Source organism: Symsagittifera roscoffensis, chromosome 2 (genome assembly GCF_963678635.1).
Source record: "Symsagittifera roscoffensis chromosome 2, txSymRosc1.1, whole genome shotgun sequence".
In the NCBI taxonomy this organism is placed as follows: domain Eukaryota; kingdom Metazoa; phylum Xenacoelomorpha; order Acoela; family Convolutidae; genus Symsagittifera; species Symsagittifera roscoffensis.
In genome coordinates, this window is record NC_087063.1 from 19,719,987 (window position 1) to 19,732,862 (window position 12,876).

At 35.7% G+C, this 12,876-nt stretch overlaps 1 protein-coding gene across 1 annotated transcript in view; it reads left to right on the forward strand.

Moving 5' to 3' along the window:
• LOC134838935 (peptidyl-prolyl cis-trans isomerase B-like) overlaps positions 1-12,417 on the forward strand; it is a 332,107-nt gene extending 319,690 nt beyond the window's left edge. Inside the window, exons 2-7 of the mRNA XM_063854288.1 lie at positions 386-439; positions 509-599; positions 668-781; positions 869-962; positions 9,917-10,101; positions 11,922-12,417. Coding sequence (XP_063710358.1) covers positions 438-439; positions 509-599; positions 668-781; positions 869-962; positions 9,917-10,101; positions 11,922-12,038 — 603 coding nt within the window. The 5' untranslated portion in view covers positions 386-437 and the 3' untranslated portion in view covers positions 12,039-12,417. The remainder of the gene's footprint in view (positions 1-385; positions 440-508; positions 600-667; positions 782-868; positions 963-9,916; positions 10,102-11,921) is intronic.
• Positions 12,418-12,876: the final 459 nt, after the last annotated feature.

Here is a 12,876-nt window from a genome sequence, read left to right on the forward strand (position 1 = left end):
GATACTGCGTTTTTGTAGTAGTCGGGCGCATATAGTTTGCTCGCTTTTTGTTAATTTTGTGAAAATGATTACAACAAATAGTTTATGATTCAGTAGTCTATGCTTTTATTTCAGGAGGAAAGCCAGTTTTAGAATATCAATTTCCAACGATTTCGTCACTATTTTTGTAGCAAGGCTGGAATAGCTTTAATGGGACAGGGCCTGTTTTCGCACATTTTGTGAATCGTCAGAACTTTAAAATTGCAACCTAAATTATTAAATGGTCAAATCATACAAAAACGTGAAATACTTGAGCGATATAAACTCTGAAATCAACCAATAAGAAGCTTACAATTGTTGTTGCGTAATTTATTGCATCATAATTTTTTTTTCATTTTCTTTTTTCAGAGATACAATTGCTATCCACAAATATTGCGAGACTTAAGTTGAACAGAATAATGTGAGTATCTTTCTTGAGATGGTGTAGATTTCATTTATCAATAATTAAATTATATGTTTTTCTCTCTAGGTATGCCCTTAGTGGAATTGCTGCATTGTTTTTGGTGTTCTTCTTCTTCACCGGGGAAGCAAAATCAAAGGGCCCTCTTGTAACTAAGAAGGTAAGAAAATGGTCTTCCGGAATGTCGAAAACTGCGAAAATAATACATAAATATGTTTTTTTTTCAAGGTTTTCTTCGATGTCCAAATCGGAGACAAGGACATTGGAAGGATTGAAATCGGCCTTTTTGGAAAAACTGTTCCGAAGACAGTTGAAAATTTTGTGCAACTAGCTCAGAAAGAGGTATCCAGTCGATTGATGCTGATTCGAATGTAGAAACAGATCCATCTTTGTTCATCATTCACTTCATTTAAATAAAAACTGTTTCAGAAGCCAGAAGGTTACAAGGGTAGTGTTTTCCACCGCGTAATCAAAGATTTCATGATTCAAGGCGGTGACTTCACCAGAGGAGATGGAACTGGAGGTGAGCATTTCCAGTCACACTTTTTCTTCTGGCATAACTTATTAAATAGTGTTTCCAGATCAATGAATTGCTGAGCGCGCCGGGGTGCGCTCCAACTTATCATCGACAACAGAACTACAAACGATTATATCATTTTGGAACTGGAAGTTATCGACTATGCCAACCAAGAAAAAGACACCGAAATATCCATGTGGCTCTTGTGGTGATGAGTGCAATTTGAATACCTTACAATGTTCAGGGTGCTTCAAGTGGTTTCATCAACTGTGTTCAGGGGTTCCAGCCCCGGTTGTGACTTATCTCGGTAGTGTCAAAGGACTCATGTGGAGATGTGAACCATACATCACAGAATCACATAACCGAAACAACGAAGCACCATTACTGTTTCAGAAAAAATTCGAAGAAATATCCAAGCAACTGAACGAAGTCAAAGATCAACTCACGGAAATGAAAACTGAAAAAGAAACTGTTGTGACCCCAAACAATGTTGTTCAACAATCTATGTCTGAAGTCACAAAAAAATCCATCAGAGTGAGCGGCTTGCCTGAGAGCTCTGAAGACAACGTTTACAAACGGAAAACTGACGACATCAAAAAAGTCAAAAACATAGCATTGAAATTGGGTTTCGAAGAACTTAGAATAAATAGTGTTATTCGAGCAGGTAAATACGACCCGGATAAAGACAACACTAATTGTGGAATTAACGTCAAGAACAGATGCCGAATTACTTGTATCCAAAGCAATTCTGGATAAGTTTGGAACGAAAAATAATGTTTACATTTCCCCTGATCTAACCCGCGAAGAACGTCTTGAAGAAAGAAAAGTCCTCAAAAAAAGACGAGAACTAATAAATACTGGAACAGACAAAAATTCCATCAAAATCCGTAATCTCAAATTACTTGTTGATGGGGTTGTTGTCCCTGTCTGACTAGCACGTCCTCCGGCTCCGTCTGTTTTATTAATAAATGCAAGATCATTGAAAAAAGAAAATGGAATATCTAGCCTCATATTGGATCTCAATCAACTGAAACCTGATTTATGTTTAATTACCGAAACTTGGCTAAATGACTCTATTTTATTGGACTCACTGAATATTAAAGGTTATGATCTTTTCAGATCTGACAGAAACTTCAATGCTACTTCCAAAACTAGAGCTGGGGGTGTGTGTATTTACGCATTAAAATCATTACAAACTGAATGTATATTGTTTGAAGACTCTTCGCATCAATCATTTTCGGAAACTTTATGGCTCAACTGTGTACTGAATGAACGAAACTTTTTTGTTGGCTGTATTTATTACCCGCCTGACTCAAACTGTGACATACAACTCGCTGAATATATACTGGATAAAAGAGAAATAGTACTTAGAAAAAATCCAGCCTGCACATTTCTCGTTGCTGGAGATTTGAATAACTTCAACAGTGACCTCTTGACCGACTTTAGCGACCTTGTACAAATTAACAAAAATCCAACTCGGTTTGAAAAAATTCTGGACAAAGTTCTTTGCTCAAAACCAGAGCTTTACAAACCAACCAGCGTCATAAACTGCTATTTGTCGACAGATCACTTAGCGGTTTACTGTGAGCCCTTACAAGAAAAAACAGAAAGATACCACGCATCATTCAGAAAAGCAAGTTTTGCTAACAGAGAAGTATTTGGTATCACTTTGGACCGAGTAGATATGTCCCTTATTGATTACTCTTGCCCAGACTTAGCCTTTACCCAGTTAAATAACTTGTTACTTGAACTTCTAGATGTTACCTGTCCTATAAAAACTGTGCGTCTTTCAGCTAGAGACCCCAATTACATGACTCCTCTGCTGAAATCGCTTCTCAAGAAAAAGTACCGCATGAAAAAAAAGACAGAATTTCAACCGAAGTAGAAAATGCTATCAAAATGGAGATAAAGAAGAATCTCACAAAAAGTAAACGTGGAACCAAATCTTGGTGGCAAGAAGTGAACTATTTAACAGGCCGAAAAAACTTAACTTCTACAGCAAACCACGAACCTGACGAGCTGAATCAATACTTTGCGGACATTTGTACTTCTACGGAGTATATTGAGCCGCATGTATGTAACGTATCAGGTTATGACTCCTCAGAGGTCTCACTACAGCAAATATACTCCCAGCTCAAACGATTAAAACAAACTGCTACCGGACCCGACCAGATTCCGTATTGGGTCTGGAAGGAGAACGCTCATTCGCTTGCAGAACCAGTGTTAAAGATATTGAACTTGTCAATATTGCAAACCAAAGTCCCCTCACTCCTGAAAACTGCAAAAATAGTTCCGATCGCCAAATGCAAAGCCCCTATGGGCCCTGAGGACTATCGACCCATCTCAATCACCCCAGTAATCTCTCGGTTCTTCGAAAGAATTATTATGAAAAACTTCATCTCAGCACAGTACAACAGCTGGTTACCTAAAAACCAACACGGTTTCAGAAATTCAGCGTCTACCACAACGGCTATGATTTGTCTTCAGCAAGAAATTGCTTCTTTTCAGAAAAGTAAAGCTGATTATATACAGATACTATCAATAGACCTTAGTAAAGCATTTGATAGAGCCCAGCATTCAATTATAATTGATAAGCTACAATCAGTTAGACCGGAAATCAATCCATTCATAATCAATTGGATCGCAAATTTTCTTCAGGACAGAAAAATTTTCACGGAAAGTAATTCTCAGCGTTCGAACTTGCTATGCATTAACCAAGGTGTTCCTCAGGGAACAGTTCTTGGCCCGCCGCTTTTCAATACAGTAAGCTATGATTTGGATTTGGAGAGTACAAACAGTGCTAGAATTATAAAGTTTGCGGACGATGCAAACTCTGTGATAGCGGGGTTCGGCTCGGTCGAAAACACGATGAAAGTTTTGGAGGAAATTAAAACTTGGTGCTCCACAAATAACTTCATACTCAACGAGGGAAAAACAAAACTGATGACTGTCAAACCGAATGACATTAGTTTAGTACCACAAGCTTTTGATGGTATTGAGCAAGTGGAAGAGCTTAAAATTCTCGGAGTATTATTTGATAGCAGGCTTACGTTTTCATCGCACATCAAAAGTTTATGCAAAAAAGTAACCAGCAGTATATACCTTTTGTATAGACTAAAGACATTTGGTATGAACATCTCTGCCCTTGATATTTTATACAAAATTTTGGTGCAGAGTAAAATTACTTACGCATTACCGGTATGGGCATGTGCCAATTCGACCGAATTGGCCGATGTGGACAAAGTTCAGCGCAGGGCTCTTAAACTTGGTGTTACTTCTACATTTACTCCAATTTTCGAGCTCATAGAGAACCATGACAACAAACTATTACAGTCAAGTTCAAAACAAGACCATATTCTTCATTCAAAATTGCCAAAACGAGAAACTTATGCAGAAAACAGACTTAGAGAAAAAGCAGTTGCAGCACACGAAAAATTAGAAAAACATTTCAAGCTTTTTCCAGCCAGAGCCTTAAGAAACAAAAACTTTCTATAAACTTTTGTTTGCTTTTGTTCTATCACGTGTAAGATAGATGTGTTTCTATCTTAATTTATTCTTTCTTTCTTTCTTTCTAAAAATTATATTATAACTGCTCATTAGCTATTTTATCCTTGCTCGAATTTTTTGTTGCGGAAGTTCGCTTAAAATTTTAAAGCTATCAGCGCTTCGAAAGCGTAGTAGGCGTAGTGATATTCTGTTACCACGAAGACTCGTTAATTTATACCGACTCCTTAAGTTCGCTTGTTTCATGAGTTGCTAGCAATCTTTGGAATTCCTTTTTGAACTCAAAGCAAAATAGTTTTCCATTGTGAAAATGATGGAAAATGTAGTAATTTTGATATTTGACCTAGGTGGGGGTTTCATAAATAGCAGATATTCAAGCAAGTTTTTTTTTGGATCTACTAAACAATCTCCCAACTATGGTATCTACTTAAGAGTCTCCACCCCTATGAATAAATTCAGTAAATTAGCGCTAGAGCTTTGTATTGAGAATTATAATTTTGCTGCATTCTGATTGGTCGAAAATTCGGCTAACTTAATCTACTTAACAATCTTCCCCCTTTCTAGATCCGTTTTTTTCTTCCGTTTTTCTTCCATAGCATTGTAGATCCGTTTTTTTCTTCATTAATTGTGAAAAGCGAAAAGGAATTTCCTCATTTTCTTGATTAAATCAGTGATGTTTTAATACTGTATTTAATATCCGCCTGTACTGCATGTTATCATCAAGTTCGAGGGTATAAACGTTTATGAAATTACGTTATTTTCCATAAAAATACAGTTCATTCGAAAAACCCTGTTCATTTAAAGATACATGTAGATCAAAAGATAAATAGAAAAAAAAGATAAAGAAGATAGACAAAAATACATAAAACAGAGATAGATTAGAGAATGTAGATAAAAAAGATACAAAGACCGATGAAAAGATAGATAAAGGTTAAAAAAGCTAAAAATTCAAGTCAAAATTTCAAGTCAATAGAGTTTTTGTTAATTATAAAATGAGCGTAAAGATCTTTAATTACTTTTTTTGAAAAATTAAACTGTTGTTTGCTTCTTTTTACTTTGCTGCTTTTTCTTTGACGCTTCATGTTGGACCACCTTCAAGACTTACAGTGCTTCTCTTCGTACTCTTTTTCGGTCTTCCAGTTCTGGAATTAATAACCAGAGTGCCCTTTCCTTTTCACGGAAACATCGGAACCTCAAGTCTTTACAACGCACTTAGCAAAGGTTGGGCCGGCAAATTATTGCTACACTCTTAATAGGAAAATGTAGTTGGAATAAGTTTAAATTGATTAAGGCCCCAAGTGAGAAAACCATAGCATCAATTTTTCAGTCTATTTACACAAGGGAGCGTAGTGTATTATTACGAAAAAAATGTTCTAACTTAAGTCGCTAATAAAAATGCTCTTTTGGTTGCACTTATGGTATATTTCAATTTAATCATGAATAAGCTTATTTAAGCATAAAGAATTTAATGGCATATGTTGATGCTTTGTTTTTGGCTTGTGTTAGGTCTATTTGAAAAAAACATGTATTATGAAAATGTATGGGACTTGTTGTTTTTTAGTTTTTTGCAATGCTATGGAATTTTTTTTCACGTTTCGCAGAAATTTCAATTTTCTCTAAAACTACTATGCCGATTAAAACAAGGATAGCCGGTTACTGTGCAAGTAGCACAGAATGTTCCGACCAGTTTTAAAAAATACAAAAATGTTTTCTCAATTTGGTGTCGTTTTTTTTCTGCATGTGATAAAAAAATCTGAACAAAAAAATAGAACTTAGACATGAGTCATAGTCAAATAAGTCAATTGGAAAACAGTTTTCGAAGAAAAATGATTAGAAGAACAAAAAAAATTTCAAAATATTTTCAAAATTTTTTGCGAAAATGTTTTGAATTTTCAAGTTTTTGATTCCCAAAATTGAGCTAAAAACTTCAAAAACGACCTTTTCTTGAGTAAAACTAAGTTTTCACGGCTTAAATTAAGCTCAAAAAGTTATTGTAATTACTAACTATCTTACTAATTAGCTCGAAATTGGACCAAAAATCAAAAATTTCAAATCGGTTTTTCTCGACACTGAAAGTGTTTATGAAATTTTTAAATGACTTGAAATTTATGAAATTTTTTGTAACGACTGAAATGGCTTTAATGTGGTATATAACTCAACCCTGTCCGATGATTATTTGTGGTAGCTGATTGGTAGTGTGTGGAAAACTAAAAAAAAACGAAAAAGAAATAAAACACACCCGAATCCAAAGTTCCCCCCATTTTCGATGGTCAGAACAAAAATGGTTTTAATGGGAAAACGGGTTGCTCTTCCATGTGCATGCATATTCCGCTATTCTCTTTTCATTTTACCTCACGTTCTACGGCCTTCGAAAGTTTCGAGAGGGTGATTTTTGGCCTACTTGTTTTCAATTTTCTCGTTTTTTTTTTCAAATATTTAATGCACAAATCAGAGATGAAAGTTTCTACCAAAAGAACAAATTATGGGGATATCCCCTTCTCAAGCGGCTATTGCTAAGTTTCGGTAGAAAAAATTAATGGCCTCAAACAAGCCCATTTTTTGACATTTTGGTTAATTATAAAAACTTTTTGACTGCTCAAACCGAAAGTAAAGGATTTAACCGAAAAATAAAATTAATTATGCGAATCTGACCTGATTTGTTTTTGAAAAAAATATGGCATGGAAAATATCCATTTTTTGATTGCCTGCGTAATCTGTGTTACCCTATTTTTTCGTTAAAAATTTAGTATGGACTTCGGAAAAATTCTTTTTCAAATTTCTACTTTTTTGGAAGTTCCGTCACTATTTTCGAAAACCGCTAGCTAAATCTGATATTAAGGACTCAATCTTTACTCTAAAAATTATGGCGTAGAAAGCAGAGGCGATTCACCTGCTTTAGTAGAGAAAAATCTCTGGATGTAGGAAAAGTCGAATTTTTGACTGATTTTTGAAATCCTTCCCACTTTTTTTCGAAAGCTAGCCCGCCAAATTTGAGATAGACGTCAATTGAAAGAGCGAGTAGTAGTGTTACTCAAATAATTGGTTAATCCCATACTTGAGCAGAGAAACACTAGAGTTTAGCGTAAAGCCCATTTTTTTGAAACTTTGAAAATTACGTATTTCCATATCAGTACAATATATGATTAAAAAATATTAGAACAGGTATGTTCAGCTTTAGCTGGGGCACTAGTTTACTTCCAATCAACCTTGGCGCAGATGCGAGGATGTGAGATTCCTAATCAGCAGGTCGTATATGCATATCCGGAACATTTAAATAATTTTTTTGGTCGATTTCTTGCTTGCATAACATTGGCAGTTAGATAGCAACTGTAGCTGTTTTATTGGTGGCTAGTGTTAGTAAAATTACATGCTTTCGTGGAGCAGATGTGAGAACGTGATACTCCTAATCTGAACAAAAAATTGTTCATGGTTTTTTAAAATCTTTTTCTTATTTCACTTTCTTCTGCCTGTTTAGAGCTCTTTTTTGCATTTTCGTCGCTTGTGTTTGCGAAGCGCAGCTTCGCCTCTGAGTTTAGGTTGAAAAGGCCATTAGACATTTGTTTCAATCAAAAAGACTCATTCGTAGATCTTCACTTGGCCCTCCTCTTCCGCGAATCTGCACGTGGGTTGTCCAGCTTTACATCGTCCAAGCCCACTAAAGGCTTTAAACATGGGGTTCACCGGGTCTATATTGTAAACTATCAAGTTTAGAGTAACCGAATTTAATTATATCAAAGATTTTTTTTGCTATGTTGATTTGTTTAAATCTGTATAGATTTCGTGATCTGATTTTTTAAATGTTCAATGTGAGTGTTTTTGCGCACAAGACGCGCCAGTCTATAAGACTTTTCGTCCGCGCTAAGATTGGGATTAAAATCATCCACCAAATCGTACAGGTGGATTTGCATGCGATTGATTGAGTAATTGATATCTTGATATGCAGCTTTAAAAGTTTGCTTTAAAGCATCTTGTAGACCGCTAACTGTCCCAACCACCTTAGGCATTGGTATTTTTAAAGCACATTTTAATTTCACACGATATATCAAACAAATGATCATGATCAGTTTCACGGATGGATTGGTTAATAGTACCTTACAGGTATTGTTTGTCCGGGTCATCAGTTAACAAGCTAATTTGGCTTGATCTTGTTTGGGTTGATCAGAGTATTTTAATTATAAGGGCCAGCGTGAAAAGGCTCTTAAAAATTGAATGTTAAGAACTCAAACACTTTTCAATGACCTCGGTTCAATTGCTCTCGAATTTTGCTCAATCATTCGACCTCCGCTTGGTGACCCTTGGCCTCCCGATCTTGACTTCTCTCCCTCGCCTCCCTATCTTACCACTATCGTTCCTCTACCCTTGCTTCTCCTCACCCTACTATACACTACCCACCCACCCACCCGGTTGTCAATTCCTTAAAAAGACGGACGAAGGCTGACAGATTTGTAATAAAAAAACGAGCCTTCAATGGCCGTACGGGCTGATCTCGGTTATAAATAATTGCAACAAGAAAGGATGAAAAAAAAGTCAACGGATGATCGGAGCGGTGTCACCTTCATTGAGCCTAGCTTGCCCTGGCATACACTCGCTCGCCCTAGAGTAACGATAGGGTAGGGTAGGGCACGGTAGAAATAGTTCGCTATAAACAAAGATGAGAACCAATATTGAATGGCGCAGAGAAACTACGCTCACACAATTTTTTGAAATTTTTGAGCGGTTGAGAAGTGTTTAATCAGCCTACACAAAAAATTAGCCGAAAAATTAGGCCATCAAACATTGAAAGTCACCTTTTGCCAGACTGACCTCATTAAGATTTTTCAGTCTTAAGGTCTGTTAAGCGTAACAAGAAGTCACCGTTGCCGATTCAAACATTTTATGAATAAGTATTCAGTCCATTGGTAAACATGAGAATCAAGTCAGGTGCGGGCTAATGAAAAATGGAATTATATAAAAAGTGACCTTATGTCAGACATTTCAACCTTTAGGTATAGTTAGCGTTAACTGAAGAAACACTTAACAATGCCGTTTGATACAAAAATAATATTGTGTCCACTAATATAGAGTCATCAAAAACTTACCTGGTAACGAATTTCTCTCCGCTCTCCCCCTTTGAAAAAGGGAAATGGAAATAAAGATGGAAATTGTTATAGCTTAAACCGAAGATTTTCCGAAGATTGTGGATTGAATGGAGTTACTTTGTTTGAGTCAATTTGTTCAAAATGGAGTCAATTTGTTCAAAATTTCAAAAACCGCCATAACTCATTTGGGCGGTTTTTGAAATGTTCATTTGTTGTTCACTGACTCGTCAACGCCAATGTACAATAGTTAAGTGGATGAATGATCCAAAAACGCGGACCTACTAATGTTAGTTTTCGGTCAAAATGGCTGGCATTTAAATTGATATTAATAAGCAAAATGACCAGTTAGTTCTGATATCTATTGTGCTTTATGTACAGGTAAAAGCATCTACGGCAACAAGTTCGAGGATGAGAACTTCAAGCTGAAGCACAAGGGACCCATGTACCTGTCGATGGCCAATGCAGGCAAGGACACCAACGGTAGTCAGTTCTTCATCACCACTGTCAAGACTGCTTGGCTCGATGGCAAGCACGTCGTATTCGGAAAAGTGACAAAAGGAGAGGTATGTTTAACTAGTGAATCTTTTGCTGGATGTGACATCAAATCTGCTACACAGTACTCGTTTGGATCCAGGGTCAAGGATAGCAACAAACCGGATTTTATTGAATGTTTGATTTAAATTGGTTTTTTAGAACTCCCGCCTCATTTTTTTGGTTTGTTTTCTCAGTATTGTTCGTTACGCTTGCGATTAGCATGCGTTATCATAATGAGTTCAAATTTCTAAGCGTCTCCAGCACAGTTAGTCCTTTTCAAAAAAAAATTGTCGGCTTATTATTTGTCTGCTCATGTTTTGTCGGCTTAGTTGCCACATCTCTATGAATTTTTTGCTCTATGCAGTTTTCATCGTAGTTGCTTTTTACACAAGCAAAGCTTGTGTGATAGTATGAACTCTCTTTTTTTCCAACCTAAGTCGCAAATGTTAGTGTTCATTTTAAAAGTGTTCGTTTTGATCAATAACCAGCTATTAAGTACAGCCAATGCTATGGATTTTAACACAGACTATTATATCACTAATAGCATTTTAGCTTCAAGTTATTAGGGATCTGTAGCGTAGAGCTAGGGAAGCAGACCCGCAACAAAATAAGAGGGTTCGAACCTGGGCAGGATCGGATGTTTTTAATGAACTTTTTCGTAGACTATTTATAACGCGTCCGCTCTACAAATTGAGGCATGTTAGTTGGTACATTTCTTTTTTCAAATTGATTGGTACTGCTAATGCGTTTTAATTGGTTTGCGTCACTTAGCAATTATTAAGACTCATAATTGGCGTGCGTCACTTGCGAAGTTTTGTAGTCTCAAAGTTTTACTCAATCAGTTTTCCCAATAAGGTTATTGGTCATGTTTTTGCTTGTGTATACGAAGTGCAACTTTGCCTCTGTGTAGTGTTTTATTTTACTACTTCAATTTGTAATTCTACTAACTTTGACTTCGTATGTTTTCTTTTTTTGTTTTTTGCTCAAAAAAATTTTCGGCCTATATTTTATCGACTTAACAACCTTATTTTGGGTCGTTCGAGCGAACCAAATTTTGTATGCTTTCCGCCGGAGCGCAGAAAGCGTTGAAAATAGAATTTATAGTTTAAAGTTTTTCATGACTTAAATTTTATTTTCGATCTTGAATCTTGTTGAATATTCATCGAATCTGTTTCTGAGCGTCGAATGTGTTTCTTGCGTGTTTTCCGCATATAGAACATCATTACGGAAAGCATTTCGAAGTTTGTTTAGTTATGGTTCCTGTTTTCTTTGGACCTAGTGGCTTTCGTTTCATGTCCGCAACTTTCAATGCTATTTTTGTGGTATCGCAAGTGATGCGAAGCTCCACTTCGCATATGTGTTTAAAAAATCAATCATATATGATACCGAAATGAAATTCATTGAAAAAGACCCAAAAACAAAAGAGATGTTTTCCACATTTTTTAAATTCCAAGCCGGTTTCTCAGGTTTGAGTGCTGAAAAAAAATTACTTTAAAGCTGTTCAATTCAGCTGTTGCCGAAATGCAGGAAATAAATGTTTCAATGTTCTCAATTGATTTATTTGATATTCATTTCGTGATTTAAATCCGATGTAAATCATTGAATCAAATCAACCTGATTTAAATCATGCAACCCTTGATGGGTCCCTGGAGAGAGACTAATGGACGTGAAATTCTTCTGGAAAAAGGTCTACACAGATAGTGTTTTTCAGATTTTCAGGAAATTTTTACCTTTTAAAGTAGATTTGAACTGTTCAAAAGTGTCAACGAACTTAGTGAAGACACTTTTATAGGTCGTTTCTTTAGATGGAAAGTCGTAAAAAGTTCACGCTCAATTTTGATTTTCCTAGGATGTTGTGCGAGCAATTGAAAATACCCCTGTGTCCGGAAGTTCGCCCAAGGAGACAGTGACAATCAAGGACTGCGGAGTCCTAGAGGTTACTGAAGAGTTCAACGTCGAGGACTGAACAGCTGGGCTATACTCGAGATATGAAGAAGGAGAGTAAGCTTGAAGTAGTAAATTACTCCTGAAAAACTCCTGCTTGAAGAAGTACAATACTTTACTGTAACGAAGTAATGGACTCATTTTATTGATGATTTTAAAACGTAAAAAACAATAGTATATTGTGAGTGCTAAATATATTTGCTAGTACTATTTTTGGGATGATTAAAAGTGCCTAAAATATTTATTATAACGTCTATTTTGTAAATACTGATAAGAGCGGCCCACTTTAAGTTTTATTTAATGTAATATTTGGAGTGTTATAATTCTTTGAGTATACTGTATTTGAGCGGGTGAGCATTTATGTATACTTATTTTATGGAATTCAGTTTCGTGTGTTTTTATCTCTTTACAATGGTTATCAAGTAACGTTTGAGGGCTATTGCTTATTAAGTGTTAATGAACGAAGTAATATATCTATCAAGGTCGTGATGATTTTTGTTTTCTCAGTAAGTCTCAAAATTTATTCACGCCCAAATTAGATTTTTTTTTTGCATTTTTTCTTTGTAATTGAAAGTCACAGTGAAGACACTTATATAGATGGTGATAATTTTAAAGCTTGATCTTTGATGTTTCTTGAAAAATTTAAAACGCCAAATTTGATCTTTGATGTTTCTTTCTCATATAATTTCATAAGCTAAAATGAAAGTAAATCACGCACTAATTAAAAAACGAAAGTGGCGCGAAAAAACATGAATGATTTATAGGTTCGAAAGAGATTTTGTCCGAAAAAACTGCCAGGTATAAAAAATCATCGGTATAAAAAATTGCGTATTCATTAATCCAGTTTTCTCTAATTGAGT